This window comes from Phodopus roborovskii, unplaced genomic scaffold (assembly GCF_943737965.1).
Source record: "Phodopus roborovskii unplaced genomic scaffold, PHOROB, whole genome shotgun sequence".
Taxonomy (NCBI): domain Eukaryota; kingdom Metazoa; phylum Chordata; class Mammalia; order Rodentia; family Cricetidae; genus Phodopus; species Phodopus roborovskii.
Genome location: NW_026125680.1, coordinates 1,404,429 through 1,420,093, shown reverse-complemented (window position 1 = coordinate 1,420,093; position 15,665 = coordinate 1,404,429). Strand labels below are relative to the sequence as shown.

At 40.2% G+C, this 15,665-nt stretch overlaps 1 protein-coding gene across 1 annotated transcript; it reads left to right on the top strand.

Moving 5' to 3' along the window:
• Window positions 1–778: 778 nt before the first annotated feature.
• Window positions 779–13,952, top strand: Ct47c1 (cancer/testis antigen family 47 member C1). The gene is made up of 4 exons (XM_051178458.1): window positions 779–1,626; window positions 2,153–2,301; window positions 11,227–11,271; window positions 13,638–13,952. Exons 1-4 carry the CDS (start codon window positions 831–833, stop codon window positions 13,950–13,952), a joined length of 1,305 nt encoding a protein of 434 aa, XP_051034415.1. The 5' UTR covers window positions 779–830.
• The last annotated feature ends 1,713 nt before the right edge of the window (window positions 13,953–15,665 follow it).

Genomic DNA, 15,665 nt, shown 5'->3' with positions numbered 1-15,665 from the left:
TTCTCTGGGAACTTGTGAGCCTAAAATACTCTGTACATTTTGTAGGAGAAGCTTGCCCGACTTAGAATTCTTCATATTACACAACTATATTTTAGCTGATAACCATAGAATCAAGACAATAGGGTTTGGACAGACGAGCTAGCTCAGATGCTAAAGACATTTGCTTCTCTTCTAAAGGACTCAAGTTTCGTTCCCAGCACTGATGTCCCTGCTCATAAATTCTGTTAACCTCAGTTCTAGAGGAATCTAATGCCCTCTTGACCAGCTTAGGTTCCAGCACTCAGTTGGCATACAGACACAGTTAAAAGAGGAGGGGAGAAGGGGATAGAACTAATTTAAAGAGAGCCCTGTTTTTCTAAAGACACAAAGAAAGAAAGAAAAGATGGTGTTTTCTAGAAATGGAAGATTTTTGATCAGCCCGTCAATCTCCTCTTTTCAACAAATCAGCTTAAAGCAGTCTATGTGGGGACAAAAACATAAGCCCCGCCCACATCATCTGTGACATAAGTACTTCCCACCTAGTCCCCGGATGTCAGAAGAGCCGCGCGGGCTGTCCTCCATCTGGCCTCTTCTGCCCTCTTGCCCCTGCTATTCCCATGGGACCACCTCAGGTATTATCATAGACTTGTTTTTCACCTGCTGTCATTTCCGAAGCTCCTTCTCCTCTAAGCCCCTCGCTGACTGTCTTTAGAGGCCATCCATCAGCTTCTTAATCACCATTCACCCTGTCATTGTCGTCATCTAACATCGTTCTGACCGTTATATTTGAGTAGCCGTTATCATCACTAACCCAGCTCAGTCTAGGCTTTGTGGAGATACCTAATAGTGTCATGTCTACCAGAAGAGATCAAGATCCAACCAAAGAGAGCCGAGAGAACCCAGTAACCCTTGAAGGAGAGTGGGTACGGGAAGCTGCAGAGAGCGGCAGGGTAGGCCTCGAGTCCAGCCTAGACGGGGCCTCTGCCCCCGCAGTCGAAGAAGTAATGGCCGTTCATAGTATGGAGGTGGAGAATGTTGGGCCTGAAAGAAACCCAGAGGAAGAGGGTTACAGGGGACAGAGCGTGGATGGTGAGGAAGACTCGGATATTGAACCTGCTGAGGAGGAGGGGGAAGGAGGACAGGAGGAGGAGGAAAACCTTGTAGCAGATCAAGGTATGGTGGATGCCCATCGATTTCCAATGGCTGGCTTCCGATTTATGTTTCTGGATCTGATCCACACCATTCTCAACCGTGTCTATTACAACGACCACGTCCTGATTAGGCGCCCCTGTGAAAACCGAATGGTGGAAACATCTGGCCCTTCTACATCTGGCCATTCAAGTGCGGTCCAAATACCATCCGGGCCCACTCCAGCGACAGTGCGAGCCACAGAGTATGAGGATCAGACCTCAGGCATGGCCCGAAGCCTACCAGAGGTTATCTCTACATTTCCAGAGCTGGAGGAGCCTCCAGACTTCGAGGAAAGGGTAGATCAGTACCTGCTGGGGCCAGATCTTTGCATGCTGGGGCCTGCAGTTAGGGCAGCAGCCGTGGAACCAGGAATGCAAGCAATAGAAGAGGGTGCGGCAGAGGCAACAGCAGAAGATCCAGAAAAGGAAGTCATACAGCAAATCATGGCCTCAGAGGGTAAGGAAACAAGGCCTAGCGGACTAGATGAGGCGGTTGGTGCTAGAAAGCAGTGGAGAGGCAGGGAATAAGGGCAAAGTTTAACACTGGGAGGGAGACAGCTGCCTACCCTAGCTAAATTGGTTTTGCTCAGTGCTGGCCTCTAGTGGGGAAAGTAATAATTACATGGCTTGAGAAAAATTGACCACAGAATTTGTATACTTGAGGCAAACAAGTATTTTGGTATAATGAATGCAAGGTGACCAATGCCTCTGATGTCTTTTTCAAAGGAAAAGAAATGAACATCATTTCTTGGGATATTTTCTGGGAATGTGGTAGAAATGTCACCGTGCAAACGATAAGGTGGCAGAAGTGTGAAGATTAGGGAACAGTAGCATGAACAGAAGGAAGGTACCCAACTATGGTTTTTTGTGGTTACTCATGTCCCCCTGTTTCTTCTGAGAACAGATGTGGATGGTACTGTTGGTTGGGAATTAGGCTATTTTTTCTTCTGACTGGCTTTTAATGATCTTTACTAAATAAATAGGTGAATACCATTATGATACCTGGAATGAAGAGGACAACATCTTTGATGAGGAGGAAGAAAAAGAAGAAGAACAGAAAAATCAAGATGAACTCAATGAAGTGGACCCAGATCCAGCAGACTACAGCACTGGAAAATCCAGGTTTCTGTGTGTTTGTTTGTTTGTTTGTTTTTGAGTATCAATCATCACCCCTGTAGTTACTTTTCAGTTGGGCTTTCTTGTTTTAAATTCTAATTAATTAATTGAGGAAAACTATTTTTAATTCAAACAAAATTCAATTTAACTTTCTTAGAATTTGACTAAAATATACATGTATTTACTTATCTGAAATGAAGTGTGTTCTTTGTGGCAATTCCTTGGTTAATCTGAGGTCTTTGGTTCACCACTGTAAGAGTAATAACAAGTGGTAAAACTATTAGACTTACTATCTGCATCAAATATAGACCAGTATCTGTTTAGAGAACAATTGTCAGAAGTTAACAGTGTTGGCGGCTGGGTTGGGCACTAACTGATTCCTTAGTACTCGGCCACAGTTATACAGTCACCTATAGTGTCAGAAACAATGTCTTTTTAAACCACTACGACAAATAGCAGACACTTCAAGTGGCATTGTTTTACATGGTTAACACCATTTAGGTGTGATTTTTATATTTCATGCCAGTCAAAAGAAATTTAGTACTCACATCATCATTTAGCACCAAATTTAAGGAATATCTTTTCTTTCAGTATCTTTAAGTGATTAGCATTCTCTTCTCTTCATTTTCTTTTTCCTTCTTTCTGTTCTTTTTCCCCACATTTTCACAGCTGAGCGTTCCATCAAATATGTGGAAGTCAAATGTCTGGGAAGGTAAGGAAGTATCACCTCTGGAAATAGCACTAGCTTTCATAGCTCAATGGATTTATTTACACTCCAGCACAACCTTTAAAGCAGAATAAACAAACACTTACAAGGCTGAGGTTGTAGAGCATGGAGTTGGCATGTACAGGACTCTGAATTTGATTCAGAGCTGAGTACACACACACACACACACACACACACACACACACACACACACCAAAAAGTTAGTGTAATCACATGGTTGGTTGCATAAACATCATAATAACCATGGATTTGATTCATAAGAGAAAAGCATGTTTTTTTTTTTTCTGTAATTGTTGAGATAAAGCACAAATGCTACAGGCATGCACCCAGAGATGGTCATTGTTTTTAAATACAGGAAGCAAATTAATCTTGTATAATTGCTTATTTTCTCTCATTTGTATTTGTAGTTAAGAAGAATAGGAAGAAAAGAATGAAGAAGGAAGGTTTACTGAACTTAATGAAATTTAGGTTTTTCCACTTTTGACAAGCCCAACAAAGTTTCATCAACACTGATGTCATCCAAAAGTTCATTATCCATTAGTGATTTCCTTATGAATTTAATATAGTTCACTCAAGTTCCAAATGAAACAGTGTCATGTGATAAAATAAAACATAGGCATGATTTGGAGGCAACACTGCAATTCTGTTTTACTTCTTTCATGTTCCTTTGATGAGAATCACAAGCATTTAATACTTTTTAAATTATTTTATTGCATCTAAGTAATTAAAATAACAAGCTTAGAACAATTTTACAGACAGGAAGATGAAGTTTAAGGCTTTACTTATCCAGTTACATGTGCATTTTTCTTACCAGTTATGGATAGATATGTTTGACAATATTTGGTAAAGTGAAAAAATAAGATTTTTAAAATGAACAGAAATATTGATAGCTTTTGTTTAAATACTTTTCTCATTTCTACTTTTTGCTTCTTTGGCCACTTTAGTTTCAATAAATGGCAAATCTATTTTGGTTATTTTATTATGGAGCAAATGAAATAAAATATCAATTCTAAAACAATTTTTATATGTGGGGGAGCAAAGCCTTTAAAACTATGTTCCCTCCTACATGAGTTACTACTCTTAGTGTCTATTGAATACTTAGCATATGGCTAATCCGATTTTACACATACTGTGTGAAAAACAATGTACAATATTTCATTGACTATATGCCTAAATGACAACCTATTGGTATGAAAATTGCTCACACATGTTTATTTTTAAAAGTTTTTATTTTACTTTTTTGATTGTATTTTTCATTTTTCCATATGACAATTTTATTATTTTAGAATTTCAAGAGAGTTTTTAAAAGATTTATTTTACTTTTATTTATATGTTGTGTGTATCTTATTGTGTGAGTGGGTACCCACACAGACCAGAAGAAGGCACTAGATCCCATAGAGCTGGAGTTACAAGAGACTCTGAGACACTCAGCGTAGGTGGTGGTAACGGCACTCTGGTCCTGTGGAAGAATGGCAAGTGCTCTGAACTACTGAGCTAACTTGCCAGTCCCTGTAATGACTTTTTGATTAATTGTTCCCTTTATAAGAATGCCTTCTTTATGTCATCTTACTAGTTTGAATTTAGATACAATTTTGTCAGATATTGAGATAGTGGTGCCTGCTTTTTTACTGGTTCCATTTGCTTGAAATAATTAATTCTATTCTTTCAATGCCTATCCTTAAAGCTAAGATTAACTGCTTATAGCTAACAGAAAAATGGATATTTGTTTCTTAACTCACTTGTTGAATAAAATTATTTCTGAAGTTTTATGTTGATTGCTATCTTTTTTTCTGTTTGTGTTTATAGCTCTATTTGTGTTTCAGTAATTGTACCTTCATTTGTTTTCAGAATATGGCCTCTTGGCTACATTTAGTATTCTTTTCTGTCTGAAGTATTGCTTCCAGTATTCCCTGCAAGACTGGTTTGGTCGACATGAATTCTTTTAGCTGGTTTGCATTGTGGGAAATTCGTCTTTATTCTTCAACCCTGGAACATAGTTTTGCTTGGTTAAGTTAGCTGGGTTGGCACTGTGGTTTCAGGACATGGAGTACATTGCTTTAAGCTTTTCTGACTTTTAAAGTTTCCACTAAGAGGTCAGTGGATGGTATTGTTATGTAAATTATTGTGATGTGTTTTTCTTTATGAGAACAGTGATTTTTAAATTCATTATTTTTGTTTGTTCGTTCGTTTAAAGATTTATTTCTTTTAAGTGCTCTATAGGCATGTACAACTTTATTTGAGAAGAGGGCATCAGATTCCACTAAAGATGGTTGTGAGCCACTATGTGGTTGCTAGGAATTGAACTAAGGACCGATGGATGAACAGCCATTGCTCGTAACTGCTGAGACATCTCTCCAGCTCCCTCATTATTTTTAATATGAATATAATTATATAATTTTCTGCCTCCCTTTCCCCCATTTGAACCCTCCTATATATCCCCTGATTTCTTTCTAATTCATATCCTTTTCTTAATTTATGTATATATATATATATGCAAATACATATACATGTATATATATATACACACACACACATATATACATATATATGGTGTGTGTGTGTGTACACACACACATATGCTTAGTCCTTATATTGTTTATGTGAATATGAGTTCAGGGATGACCAGTTGGTATTGAATAACTAAGTTGAGAGAGGGGGACCTTTCCCCGAAAACGATTATTTCTCTTGCTCTCCACATTCATTATTTGCCTGTAGTTCTTTGTCTGGAGTTGGGACCCTGTGAGATATCCCCCTTCCATGTTAACATTTCTTGATTTAAGTATCGTCTCTTCATTCTGTATATATGGTTGATCAGGTATAGAGTTTCTTTTTTGGTCCTGTCTGGTGTTCTGTGTGCTTGTCTGTCTGTCTCTGTGTTTGTGTGTGTATGTACATATTTATTATTCTATATAGTGCCCAAAGTCTTAGCAAGAAAAATAAAAGGAATACAAATATTTGAAGGTGATACAATCATATAACTAAAGTGTCTCAAATACCAAATATTCCTCTTGACAATTCTTAGATCTCATACACACTTTTAGCAAAAGAACAGGCTACAAAACAACACACCCAAATAAGCGGTCTTTCCATTACTAACAATGAAGTTGTCAGGAAAGAAATAGGGGGAAAAAAGAAATTGGGGCATACTGTAGGAGATTTCCTGTCCCACAGCCACTCTCAAATAATCACCCAGATACTTAATATTAATTACAAATGCTTGGCTTAGACTTATTACTAACTAGGTGTTCCATTTTAAGTTAACCCATATTCATTATTTATGCTCTGCCATGTGGCAGTATCATTATTAGCATGGCACATTCATCCCGTGCTCACTCTGTACCTGGCTGGTGACTCCAGATTCTGCCCTTCTTCCCAGAATTTTCAGTTTGGCTTTCCAGCATAACTTTGTCCTGTTCAGCAATTGGCCAGTCAGCTTTATTAAACCAATCACAGTGACAGGTTTTCATAGTATACAATTATTCCACAGCATTTCTCCCTTTTGTCAAATTAAAAAGGATGGTTTTATCTTTCACGTGGTTAAATTATATACAACAAAACAGTTATTCAGTAAGAATTAGTTACAATATTCAGTCCATTTGTATTTGACAAAATTAGAGAAAATATTGTTTATCTTCTCTTTGTGACTCCTAAGTTTTGAACCTAAAATACTTTTATGACAACTAAGGAAAAGTGTAATTATCTAGTCTTCATCTCCACCAAGGACCCCAGAAGGATAAAATGTCACCTAATAGCAGGAACCTCAGGTTGCCTGAACAATCACTCAAAGTTCCTTTGAAAAAATTTCAGGCATCCAACTCAGACCTATAGGCCTAGTATATCTGACAGACTTTCCTGTAAGCAGGGAATTTTGAAGGACTGTCCTTCCTTGTCTTAGCAAAGTTTAGCAGTCACCTTTCTCGCATCTTGCTGGTCCAGTTTGGACATTAACATCAGCAACTGAGGCAAGGGCAGTTTCTTTGCATACATGGCTAGCTTTTGCCATAAAGAAAGCAAACTCCGTACGGAGTTTCTTTGATGCCCATCATGGTCTCTGAATTAGATTGGTGCTGCCAAGAGCAGATGTGTCTCACTGTCATGAAAAGCCTTAGGTTATTAAACATATTACATGCCATAATCTGTAGATATTTAAAGTATTTGAAGACCATCTGGATATATAAATATATCTGTGCATCACTTTGTAAACCTAACATGACTATAAATTTGACTATTATAGATGAATATTAATTTGTATTTCTTATTTATTCATTACATTTTTAAATGAGCTGTAAAGCACAATACCTTAAACAAGAGTAGAAATATACATACAGTATAACAAAATTAAATTTGTATCAATTAAACAAAACCCATGCTAATGCAAATATTTAAGATTAATAGATTTTTTGGATAAAAATAGATTTAATAATCTACCCTTTTATACTATCATTTCTATACCCCCTTTTCTTTTTAGAATGAGATACCTGAATCTAATCCCCTTTGTTCAGCTTTTGTTTTTCCCTGACCATTACCAATAACAATTTGTAACCAACCTCCTTAAATGATAATAAATATACATAACCCAGCTTTTGGGAATGTGGATGTAGTTCTCTAGACTGCTTCCTATTGTTTGTGGGTGCTGTTATCTTTGGGGAACTATGAGAAAATTTGGGATTATGGTTAAATCCTGAATGGACTATTCTGTGGGGTTGTATCATCTCAACCAGCAGCCTTGAAGCTGTTCTGAATACAGAATTCTGAGAAGACTGTAACAGGCATTTTGAAATGCTGGATCGCCTCAGCCACCCATTTTCATTGCTGTTTGTTTGTATTAATGTGTCTGGGTTAATACAAGTATAGACTATGTGTTGTACATACTTCAGCCAAAGATTATTTTTTGTTTTATGTGTGAGCAGGTAAAATGTACATTGTGTGTCTTATAGTTCTTTTAGGTTTATTTTTCATGTTTGTAGTCAGATTTTTCAGGGATCTTCTGTAGAAGGAGACTTTTCTCCATCTACTCAGTCTCACTTGGACCAGTTTCTCTTCCCTACCCCAAGTCCATGCAGCCACTTATAAGATAACCACTCAGAAACTTTATGTATATTTATAATGGATTGGCCAATGGCTTAGGCTTATTACTGGCTAGCTTTTCTTAAAATATTAAGCTGTTTCTATTAGTCTGTATATCTCCACGTGGTTGTGGCTTACAGGTGATGCCTTGCAGCCACATGGCATCTCCTTGACTCTCTCTGTCCCTTTGTTCATATTTTCTGCCTGGCTAAATTCTGCCTGTCCATTGGCTGAAACAGCTTTATTCACCAAACAATAAAAGTAGCACACATTTGCAGCATACAAAAGGGCCTCTAAATCAGTCTTCCTCTACCAAAACTGATTTCTTTAGCCTGGAATGAATCCATAGTCTTTCATTTCCTGTGAAAATTAAAGCATAACCTTTCCCCTAGTTACATACCTTTTGATTTAAATTTTGAAATCAAGATATTTCTTAAATATATAGATTGATTGAATCTAGCAGGTTTTATAATCCAATGTTTTTTAGCAGTCAAATACAATAACATTAAGATCCAAACTCTCTGTATATTTTTCACCTTTACATGGCTTTTTATGTTTTTATTATTCTATCCCTTTTTAAGGAACTTTCTTTACCCTGTTTCTTTTATCTCCTATGTGTACATATATTTTTAAACATTTTAACCCATTTAGAGGTTTTATTCCCATTTGAATCTGTCTTTACTGTGTATCTGTAATCTTTTCTGTCTATATGAGCAAAAACTCCAATCCTGCCACACAATATGCTGGTGAAGGTTTTGCTGGTAGCTTAAGCCCACAGACAGTTGCTGTGTACTGAATTCCATGTGATAAACTGCAGGAACCAGCCATGTGGCTTAGCTCATGGTGGTTGGCTGCCAGCTCCATCTCACAGGCAGCTGTTGGGAGACACATCCCTGCACCGCACCTGGCATGAAGCTGTAAGACTAGTAAGCTGCATCTGGCTCCATTTCGTGTATTTAGAACCAGTTTTAAAACTTTTTTAGGTCTTACATGGGCCTACATCAGACAGTGAGTGCCATTTGTAGCTGGAGTTTTCCTGTCCTCAGATGCTCTCAATCACTCAGAAGCTTAATATTAATTACAAATGCTTAGCCAATAACTCAGGCCTGTTACTAACTAGCTCTTACATTTTCAGTTAAGCCCATATTCCTTTTTTATGCTCTACTATATGGCAGTACCTTTATTAGCATGCATGGCATGTTCATCTCCTGCTCCCTCTGAGTCTGCCTGGCAACTCCAGACTATGTCCTTCTTCCCAGCATTTTCAATTTGGCTTTCCCTCATAACTTTATCCTGTTCAGCTATTGGCCAGGCAGCTTGTTTATTAAACCAATCACAGTGACAAATCTTCACAGAGTACAAAAGGATTATTCCACAGCAGCATACATCACATTCACAATAGCTTTCAGATAATGAGGAAAGAAACTGAGAAAGACAATAGAAAATGGAAAGAATTCCCATGTTCATGACCTGGCAGAATTAAAAGGATGACTATATCACTGAAAGCAATTTATTGATTCAATACAATTCCACTAAAGTTTGAATGGCATTCTTTGCAGAACTAGAAAACGTTCTAGGGATTCTTATGGGATCACTGATGAATCTACATAGCCAAAGCAGTCCTACACAGAAAGAAGAATATAAAGTCTCAAATTCTAGTACAGCCTCAAAACATTTGGCCCTACATTTTATGGGCCAAAAAGAAGATATCTAGACAAATGGAACATATCAGAGGACTCAGAAATAAACTCACATAGCTACAGCAACCCAATTTTCAACAAAGGTGCTCAAACATCCTTACGTAACGGGGGGAAATGCTTTCAGATTCCACTTCATTAAAGTCCGGATGGCAAAATTGCTATGAAAAAAAAAAAAAAACAAATAAGAGCAGTTCCTGGCCTTTTCCAGACCTTAATTGGTGGAGGATGCAGATGGCTGCTCACAGACTTCTTGCTCTGGGGTGGGGTGCACACAATCAACTAGGAGCCTGCCAGACAGCTCTGTTCACACTGGGTGCCATCATACCAAGTGCCACCCAAGGTTTCTAGACCCAGGTATGTGAAAGAAGAAAAGCAACAGCTCCTTGCCATGCTTGAGGCTGGTGTGGGCATACTCAATCACACACCACGTGTGACCCAACCAAGAGCCCAAGTGTCATGCGGTTGGGCACCATTATGCTGAGATAGTACAGCGTGAGGGAATGTAAGAGAAAGAGAGCGGTAGAATGGTTCAGGGGCTTGGGAGAGAGGGAGCTCTAAAGAGGAGAGAGTAGTGAGGAAGAGTCTGAATAAAAGTTAAAAAAGAAAAGAAAAGAAATGACAATGGTGCTGGTGGAAATTATAAAGTGGAGCTAACATCTAAAGCAGCTACTCCTAATCCTGTAAGGGATTCTCATCAGCACGTCACAGGCATACATACACATACATTTTATTCCTGCACTACTCAAATCAGCTAAGAAATGGAACCAGCACAGCTTTTGTTGTTGTTGTTGTTTTGTTTTCTCACTTTATATAATTTATTGCAGTTAGCACACAGTTTAAAAATTCACCAACACACCAATAGTACAAAACTAAACAGCATTGTAAGGTATTCCCCCTCAGGAAATAAAACATACTATGATTGTCAAAGCTAGATGTCAGCCTAAAATTTAGAACAAAGGAAGAATGTGAAACTAAGAAAAAGGAAAAGCAATTGCTCACAATGACCACAAAAAACAAAAAAACAAAAACAAAATCCAAAAGAAGTCACAGATATTGAATGTCATCTCTAAATTAATAAAGATTATTTTAACATAAACTGTATTTTTTTTAAAAAAAAAAAAGTTTACAGTAATTAAGGCCATCAAATTTTAAACAAGAGCAATTAAAAAAGAAAAAGAAAAAAACAACAAACATTGTCCATGCTACTCCCATAGACCTTACTTGTAAGTGCAAGACAGGAAAGAAAACACTGCAAAATGCTTCTCCCCTGTGTGCTGGTCATTTCACACGTTGGGTTGCAGCCTCCGCTGCTGATACACATAGTCTACTAACCCCCTTCCCCACTTCAGTCAAAGTAGTGCAGTCCTTTCAGCCTGGGGCTTTCTCAGTCCATAGAATCTTTTCACGAGTTAGGCGGTAGGGAGAAGGAAAGGAAATAGGGGACGAAAAGGAAAAGGGAGCAGAGGGGGAGAGAGAGAGAGAGCGAGAGCAAGAGAGAGCGAGAGAGAGAGAGACACACAGAGAGAGAGACAGAGAGAAAATGACCGATGACCTATTGTCAATTTGCCAGCACAGCTTTTTAAAACATGAATGTATGATGCACATAGTCACTGAAACATTTTCACTTTACTAAACAGTGAAGGTTCCATGGCAGGGACATCTGCCTCCAGGCCTGAGGACCCGAGTTTCATCCCTGGGGCTCACATAATGGAAGGAGACAAATGGCTCTTTAAAGTTGTCCTCTGTTTTTCACACACAGGCCACAACATCCTGCCTCACCATCCACCACATACATGCCCACACTTGTGTGCACACACTGGAGTGCGCGCGCATGCGCGCGCACACGCAAGTGAGCTGGCGAGTGAGCGAGCAAGAATGCGTGCGTGCATGGGTGCGTGTGTGCGTGCGTGCGTGCGTGGGGGGTGTGGTGTGTGTATATACATATACAATGTGTAATATAGTGTTGTGTGTGTAATCAAACATTTAAAATAGAAACTGTGACATTAATAGGAAAATGGAAGGAACTGGACATTATAATGTTAGACAAAATTTAGAAAAACTAGTGCCAGGCATTGGTGACACACGCCTTTAATCCCAGCACTTGGGTGGCAGAGGCAGGCAGATCTCTGTGAATTCGAGGTAAGCCTGGTCTACAGAATGAGTTCCAGGACAGGCTCCAAAGCTACAGAGAAACCCTGCCTTGAAAAACAAAAACAAATTAGAAAAACTATACCACACTTTGTCTTATATTCACAATTTAGATTCGTGTGTGTGTGTGTGTGTGTGTGTGTGTGTGTGTGTGTATACACTTGCGCAGGTCAGAAAATCAGAAAGGGGAAGATGAAGGAGAGGTCTCATGGGAGGCAGGAGAGGCAAAAAGGGAAATGTGATATGGAAAGAAACTGATATTTTAATCTCCCACTATAAATCAGTGTAAAATATAAGCATTCAATAGGCCACCAAAGCCGGGTATTGGTGGTGCACGCGTTTGATCGCAGCACTCGTGAGGCAGAGGCAGAGGCAGGTGGATGTCTGAGTTCGAGGACAGTGTGATCTACACAGCTAATTCCAGGACAGCCAGGGCTAGACAGAGAAACCCTGTCTCAAAAAGCAAAATAAACTAGAAAGCCATCAAAAGGAACATATCATAAAATTTCTCTGCAAGAGAAAGTAATTTCAAGCTTAGTATAAAGCTAATTTTAATTACCATTAAAAAGGCAAAGTTGTTTGATTTTTTTGCAACACGAAAATAAAAAAGTACGTAACTACAAACATTAACCAACTTACAAATCAAATCAAACCAGGTAGCAATTTCAATAAATTCCTAAACTTATCTACTTCTGACTACCCGTCTGACTGAATTGACTGAAATGATTCATAAATTTTACCAGGAAACAAATTTATAGTTCCGTGTGACTGGGAAATATTGAGGTCTGACTATGCCTCCTTCCACTCTGTCCTTAAGTAGAAGTGTATGTTTAGGATGCACACACTGCAGATATATGTGGAGGTAATCCCCTGGAACCCTCGATGCTCCCGTAGTGCCCAGATTACAAACACATGTCACCATTTACTTGGTGCCACCATCCAAACTCAGGTCTCCAAGTTTGAGCACCCGAATTTCACTCGGTGAAATTCTTTTGAGACGATTGTGCTCGACAGAACCAATACCAGGTGGAAACTGATGAGTTACTCCCTTTTAAACTTGTGTCAGAATCAAGTCTATACTAGTTCCTTCCCTATACTATCCGGAATACATAGAAAAGTAAAATGGCGGTATGTATTTGAACATAAAAGGAAGCCTTGGTAACAGAACCAGGTGTGTGGGGGAGGGGGAGTGAGAAAGTCGTACTAATTTAAGAATAGGCGGGCTGGTCATTCATTGGATGGTGGGCACATCACTCGAATTGTCAGCAAATCCGTGTAGAGCTTGCTTTCCAAAGGGCGGGGAAGTGGCTCTCGGCTGAAGGCTGCCCCCTATAGTACTCCACAGGCTTTTTTTTCCTTTCTGTTGCGACTTGTGGAAAGAAGTCTGGGTTTTCGGTTCCTGACATTATACACCTGTCTCTCCGTGGAACTTCTCAGGTGACGTTAACTTAGAATTTTAACCTACATAATATCTCCTCCACGCTATCTACACCCCTCAGAACTCTCCATTACCTTAGCCTCAATTTCTTACCTCAGCCGGTACCCTCTCGCCCTTTAGCCCCTCCCCCCTTTGCCCACACCATTACCTCAGCCCCACTTCGTACCTCAGCGCTTCAAAGCTCACCCATCAGGACCCTCTCCCCTTCGCCCCTACTTCTCACCCCACCTCTCACTTCAGCCCCTACCCCTTATTTTCATTACTCTTTTCAGATGTTCGGTCACCTTAGCTACGACCTCAGCCCCAACCTCACACCTCAGTCCCCACCCCTCACATTACTCCGCACGTCTCACGCCAGCATCCACCCCTCATCTCAGCTTCCCAGGAACCTCAGCCCTCATCCATCACCCAGTCTCCTCCCATTTTTGCCCACCACCCCTTGCCACACAGCCCCACCTTTTATCTCTGACCTCAGGGTCTCCACTTCACTCTCACCCCTCTCCTCAGACCTCCTCTCTAGCCTGCTTTCACTCAGCCTCTACACCTCTTCTCCACCCACACCCTTTCACCTCAGCCCCTACCCCTAATCTTATCCTCCAGCCTTCACTTCAGCTTTCCTTCTCATCTCAGCTACTGCTCCTCTTTCTCAGTTCCTTTTCTTTCCCATTGTTGTTGTGGGGGGGGCGGGGTCGCGACAGGGTTTGTCTGTGTAGAATTGGAGGCTGTCCTGTCACTCGCTCTGCAGACCAGGCTGGCCTAGAACTCAGAGATCCTCCTTCCTCTACTTACTGAGTGCTGGGAGGCCACCACTACCTAGCTTCAGTTCCTCTTCTTACCTGAGCTCTCACTTCTCACACAAGCCGTGGACCCTCCTCACCTGCATTCAGCTTGTTTTTCCTCATGGGCTTTGTGGTTCTAATGCCATGTAGCTATTATCTATTGGTAAACTGCCCCATGCAGTGGAAACTGGACCAGATGGGATTAAAAAAAAAAAGGTCAGATGAGTTGGTGAGTGTTGAAGTATAATTAGAGACAGTAAGGCTATAGTCTGAGATAGACTTGGGTCACTGTGGCATTGGCAGTCGGGGAAGCCAAGTTTCAGACTGAATAGAAGTTCAACTCTCTGAGAAAGGCCCCAAGGGAGAATGAGGTGGAGGTACTTTGGTCCTAGACAGAGATCAAGAGGGTTTATTTGGAGGAAGACTGGACTAGTATACCTCAAAAAGAGGAGGCAATCCAATATCAAGACAGAACATGGGTGTGGACAACTTTCAGTTCCCCATGGTTGGCTTTCTTTTCATATCTTTGGGTCTTTCCACTCCAGTCTGCACCCTGTCTATTGTATCACATCTTTATTTATTCCAGGTGTCCCAGAGGTTTTAAATGATGGGTGCTTTCTGGGATGGCGAAGGCCAAGGTCTAAACCTAATCCTGGGACTGATCTTGGCCTTTAGCCTCATCTTGAGCCCAGAACTTACTCTAGCCTTCCTCTTGGGGCTGCTCTTGTACATCTGCCTGGGCCTAGGCGCGTCCAACGAGACTCCCGAAGTCGCAAAACGCAATGAGTTAAAAAAAGCCAAGAAATTGAACGACATGGATGCAGCCTGTTCCACCATGGTTTCCGTGGAGCCAGCAACAAAGGAGAAAGAGAAGGAAGAATTGGTGGAAGAGGATATGGGTATACTGATTACAGATGTACGGGGTAAGGAAGCAAAGCATCAATGGGTTGCTGCCAAGGCACTAAGTGATGGATGCAGGAAGGGGTATATGAGAGAGTGTCAGAGGGGCATCCAGGCTATAGACTGTGCTTAAGCAGCCTTGGAGCAGATCGCATCTGCTGGCCCTGCTCAGCTGTGGCCTAGGACTAGGGCAATTGCTAGACGTCTCTTTCCTCTAAACCTGAAGCTATATGGCTCAGAGTAAAAGCCAAGTTCTAAAAGGATCTTTAAAATTCCAGGAGAATATCTGCCCTCTAAAAATTTGTGTTTAAGAAGAGAGTTGAATTTTTTTTTAACTTGTGAGCCCACAGTTAACTGTTTAAGGGAAATAGATGGGGGTGGGGGCATTTGGGAGAAAATGTGAAAAAAGCCTGAAAGGGGAAAAAAAACAGTAGCTGTTTCTCATTTTTAGTTCAAAGCTTTTTAAATTTTTCATTTTTACTTATAGTTTTAAGTTAAAATATGTGATTTCCCCATCCTTTTCCCACCCTCCAACCCCTTCCATTTTAATTTTTGAGAATTCTGTAGATGAGTACTGTATTTACACAATTTACCATCTCTCCTGCAACTCCTCCCATGACC